Here is a 5,953-nt window from a genome sequence, read left to right as displayed (position 1 = left end):
AAGAAATCTTTAAGAAAAAACATTTCATCATGAAAAGTTGTCCAGTTGCAACACAGGTTATAGGCTCGAGTGATTAGTGTTTTGATGCTGTTGATTTTGTATAAATATGGAATGTAACTAAGGAAGTGAAGTCCGAGGCCAGTGAAGGTTGGCTTTCGGTAAATGCTTGTGTAGAAGGTGCAATTGTTACAGGCGATTAGCCTGTCCAAGCCTATAACCTATGTAGCAACTGGACAACTTTTCATGACAAAATGTTGTTTCTTAATTTTTTTTTTTCTTTCTTTCTTTTTGACAGTACTGATGATGGAGGACTTGTTATACCCCCGAAACATCTAAATAAACATGAAATTTTTCACGACTGTATTAGTCTGCCTATTCATACTTAAAATATGATGCCTGAGGGGCAAATCTATTATAGAATATATATATATATATATATATATATATATATAAAATATATATATATATATATATATATATATATATATATATTATATATATTATATATATATATATATTTATATATATCTATTTGTATAATATATGTATATATGAATAAGTTTTATATGAATATAATATATATATATATATATAATATATATATATATATATATATATATATATGTATATATGTATTTAGACATATGTATATATACATACACATACATATATACACACATGTAATTATACATACATGTTCACATATGTACACACACACACACACACACACACACACACACACACACACACACACACACACACACACACACACACACACACACACACACACACACATTCACCCACACCCACACATTCACACACACCCACACATTCACCCACACACACACACATTCACTCACACACACACATTCACTCACACACACACATTCACTCACACACACATTCACACACAAAGATCACACACACACACACACACACACACACACACACACACACACACACACACACACACTCACTCACTCACTCACTCACTCACTCACTCACTCACAACTGTTGCACACACACACACACACACACACACACACACACACTCACACTCACACTCACACACACACACACACACACACACACACACACACACACACACACACACACTCATACACATATACACTTCACATACACATACACATTTGTATGTATGAGGTAGTATTTAATTTAATTTTATTATATTTATATGTACATTTCTATGCATAACACGGTATGTGTATCATATATCAACATTTTCATATCTAATTGTTTTGTAATAGAACACATGTTTGTATCAGTAGAGGTTGTGTTATGGAGTTAGTGGAATTTAAGCCAACACTGATAGGAAATTTCAAATAAGTGTACTGGTTTTAATTATAAGATTACACTACCTTATAAGATTACATACAACCCTATATTATGAGGTAGTATGGCAGTCCTTTTTCAGCTGCCTTCTTATTTCACCTTTTAAGCATGGGAGCTCTCATTTGGACTTTATCCTCTAGGATCTTGTTTGAACAGATGATGTAGAGTGGGAAGCACTAAAGACCGTATGTGCTATTGCGTAATTGATAGTCAGAGATACCAGTTTATCATGCTTTTCCAACTGTTTTTCTCACGTTTTCCTCCTTCAATAGCCTATGATAAAAGAAAATATGTAAGAGATGCTAAAATTGTTTGACATTAGTTATTACAAAATTGTCCATAGTTTTTAAAATGTTGTTCATGGCCTTCTTAAGTATTCTGATTATTGTGAGACAACTGAACATCAGTTATTGTTTAATTCAAGTAGAACAATCCTCCATGTAAGAATCTGATCTGTTAAACACTGTGGATGGAATTGATGCATGTAGCTATTGTTTTGTGAAGCAAATACAGTAACTTTTATGCTAGAACAGGTAGGATGAAAGTGACCATTTTAATATTCCCCATGTGTGTGTGTGTGTGTGTGTGTGTGTGTGTGTGTGTGTGTGTGTTGTATGTTGTGTGTGTGTGTGTGTGTGTGTGTGTGTGTGTGTATTTGTATATTTGTATGTACTTGCTTAAGACATTTATTTACAGTAAGACATGATTTTTTTTTCTGGAGGAGTAAATTTATTTTTTGGTCCTAATAGGTCTTCTGGCAGTCCCTGCTAGTGCAGGTGGAGACGGGGGCTCCACGAGGTCCTCCTTGAGTGATGCTTCAGCCATTAGTAGTTCCTCTACTCGTACATATGTGAATGAGGCCTCCACACTCATTGTTGAAACCCGAGAGAATGGTGTATTAAAGTAAGTGAGAAGTTGACAGTAGTATCCTGATTGAGCAAAAAATTATTCTTTTCTTGTTTATCTTTTAGATGTAGTAAATAAGAATATAATGAATTTATTTTGAACCTTTACATTATGCTTTCTTTCCCCAGACATTACTTGATTCCTCTAAGCCTACAACAAAAGAGTAAATGGAGGAAGAAAGGACTTAAGCTCCATGTCTTCAATGAACATACTTTTGTAGCCAAGCATATGTCCAGGTAAATCCAATTTCATATTTGTTAAAAACAAAGATGAAAATTTATCACTTCTGAAATAATGTGAAAGATTGAATGGATTTTATCCTGTGCATTGAATAATGATAAAGTCATCATTGTTGAATTTCCCTAATAAACAGAACATGTTTTTGGTCATAATTCTGATATTAAATGGTTATTCTGCTTTTACAACAAGTATTTTCTTCACAATGTTTCATTTCATAAGATATATCCTTTTGCATAACAATACTACTTCCAGCACAACTCCATGTCAAGTTTGTCAGAAGACTCTGGGGCGGAGGTTTGGCAAGCAAGGTTACGAGTGCAGGGATTGCGGCTTCAAGTGTCACAAACCTTGTCATGTGAAAACCGATACTGTTTGTCCTAACTCTACTGTCAATACCATGGACCTGTGAGTAGATTTAGTGATTTTTATTTTTTAGACTTGTTAGGCTAAATTATATATGTATATATTCATATATAAATATATATGCATATATATACATATATATGTATATGTATATATAAGTATGTGTATATATATATGTATATGTATATATATTGTATACATATACATACACATACATGATACATATACATATATATGTGTGTGTGTGTGTGTGTGTGTGTGTGTGTGTGTGTGTGTGTGTGTGTGTGTGTGTGTGTGTGTGTGTGTGTGTAGCATTTGCTTCACTCACTATTTTGGTTGCCTGATCCCATTACTGTGGATATCAGTATATTGCTTGTCTAATTTTTTTACATCTTAGTTTAGTCTGGTATGAAATTTTATCTCGGTAGTATGTCAGGGAAATAAAGAAATGATATCTATATTTATTTCATATTATTTTTTCTTTTCAAACAGTATGTGAAAGGATATAGCCATAAATTAGTTACCTATAGAGAATAGTTTGTTGATAAGAAGCAGATTTTAAGTGGATATCATTCTTGTATATGTAGTATTGCTGATCTTTCAGAGCAAAAAATAACTAATTAACTATTTATGTGTACATTTCTCTACATATCTTGAGATATAAATGACTGAAGTACCTATATTCCTTCCCATCTAATTTTCATATATTGTTTTATTAAACTCTACTGTTAAAAGGGTCCAAAAAATTAAGATTAGTAGCAGTGATTCCCTACTGGTGGGTCATGACCCCAAGGGAGGGGCAGCAGAGGGGTTGCAAAGCTTTTAGAAAAAAAGGTTGTCGGCCAGTTTGCAAGGCATTCATAAATATTCATATGAAGAATGGAACTAGAAATACTGATTTACAGTCAGGTAAATAAACTTCTACAGATTCCATTTTAAAAATTTTGTCTGTCTTACCCTGATAATGATGCTAGGGGGTCATGGATGTGTCTCAGATTTGAGTATGGGGCCTGAGAAAAAAAGGCTAGGAACTACGTCTTTATAGACTGTATGTTCTATAATTCTATAATTAGATTATATAACAATATATATGTATAGATGTGTTTATATGCATAAATTTAAATATAAATATAAATATATGTGTAAATATATATTATATATATAATATATATATATATATATATATATATATATATATATATATATATTTTATATAATATATATATATAAAATATATTTTATATATAATACTTACATAAAATATATTTACATATATATATATATATATATATATATATATATATATATATATTATATATATATATATATATTTATATATATATATATATAGATATATATATATATATTATATATATATATATATAATATATATCATATATAATATATATATATATATATATTTGTATATATATTATATATACACATGTGCATATATATAATATGTACACACAAACACGCACACACACCACACACACACACACACACACACACACACACACACACACACACACACACACACACACACACACACACACACACACACACAATGTTTATATACATATACATATGCATATGTTTATATACATGTATATATAGGTATATATGTATATATACATGTATGTATAAATATGAAAACAAATATACATATATATACACATATATATACACACACTCAGTATATATACATATATGATATATTATTTATATGTATAAATACATACATATACAAATACATACATATACACACATACGCACTCACACACTCTCGCACACACACACACACACACACAGACACACACACACACACACACACACACACACACACACACACACACACACACACACACACACACACACACACACACACAACACACAACACACACACACATACACACACACACACCCACACCACACACACACACACACACCACACACAACCACACACCCCACACACACACACACACAATTGTTTAATACATATACAAATAGTTTAATACATGTTAATGGGATATATGTATTTACGTATTTTAAAAAAAAGAAAAAAAATAACATATTAAAACACTATATATACAAACATCAGTTTATACATATATATTATTTTATTGTATGAATAAATACAATACAAATATACATAGCCCCAAAACATAAATACACATCGCACTACACACACTCCACACAGAACAGACCAGAACAGCACAGACACGACACACACACACAAACCCCCAAAACACACACACCACACACAACACCACACCCCACACACACACAACACACACCCCACCCACACACACAAAAATATACATCATACATACACATACAATAACACACACACACACACAACCCACACCCCACACACACACAACACACACACACCACACACACCACACACCAACACACCACCAACACTACATATACATATAACTATACATTATATATTTCACATATATACACTAAATAAACATATAGACTGCATATATGAGATATATATGTGTGTGTGGGGGTGTGTGGGTTGTTGTGTGGTGGTGTGTTTGTGTGTGTGGTGTGGTGTGTGGGTGTGTGTGTTTGGGGGTATAATATGTATATGGTGTGTGTGTATAATTATTATATAAAAATTTTATATATATATAATTATTATATGTTTTTGTAATATAGTAATATATGTTATATGTAATATATGTATATATAGGGTTATGTTTTTTATATAGATTATTATTTTTAATTTTAATGTAATGAAAAGAAAATATTATGTATATTTTATATAAATTTTTTTTTATTTATTATGTATTATATATGTAATATAATTTTATGTTTATATATATGATATATATATTTTTTATAATAAATATTTTATATAATATAATAATATTAAAAAATATAAATATTATTATATAATAAATTAAAATATATATAATATAAAATATATATATTTAAAATAAAATTATATTATAATAAAATAATATATTATATATATTATATATAAAATATAAATATATATAAATATAAAAATAATAATTTTTATATTAAAAAAAAATTTCTATTATATAATAATATTTTATATAAATATATATAT

The 5,953-nt window shown here is 29.7% G+C and overlaps 1 protein-coding gene across 8 annotated transcripts in view; it reads left to right on the top strand.

Annotated features, from left to right (window-relative positions):
* Positions 1-5,953, top strand: part of LOC119595127 (putative protein kinase C delta type homolog) — a 33,830-nt gene that overhangs the window by 14,555 nt on the left and 13,322 nt on the right. For 4 of the 8 annotated variants that reach the window (XM_037944290.1, XM_037944293.1, XM_037944294.1 and 1 more), the window contains 3 exons: positions 2,115-2,256; positions 2,388-2,495; positions 2,752-2,904. In XM_037944290.1, coding sequence (XP_037800218.1) covers positions 2,115-2,256; positions 2,388-2,495; positions 2,752-2,904 — 403 coding nt within the window. Of the gene's footprint in view, positions 1-2,102; positions 2,257-2,387; positions 2,496-2,751; positions 2,905-5,953 lie in introns of all 8 variants that reach the window. The other 4 variants (XM_037944289.1, XM_037944292.1, XM_037944291.1 and 1 more) reach the window with 1 other exon arrangement.

This window comes from Penaeus monodon, chromosome 35 (genome assembly GCF_015228065.2).
Source record: "Penaeus monodon isolate SGIC_2016 chromosome 35, NSTDA_Pmon_1, whole genome shotgun sequence".
Taxonomy (NCBI): domain Eukaryota; kingdom Metazoa; phylum Arthropoda; class Malacostraca; order Decapoda; family Penaeidae; genus Penaeus; species Penaeus monodon.
The sequence above is the reverse complement of the archived record's forward strand: the minus strand, read 5'-3'. Positions and strand labels throughout refer to the sequence as shown.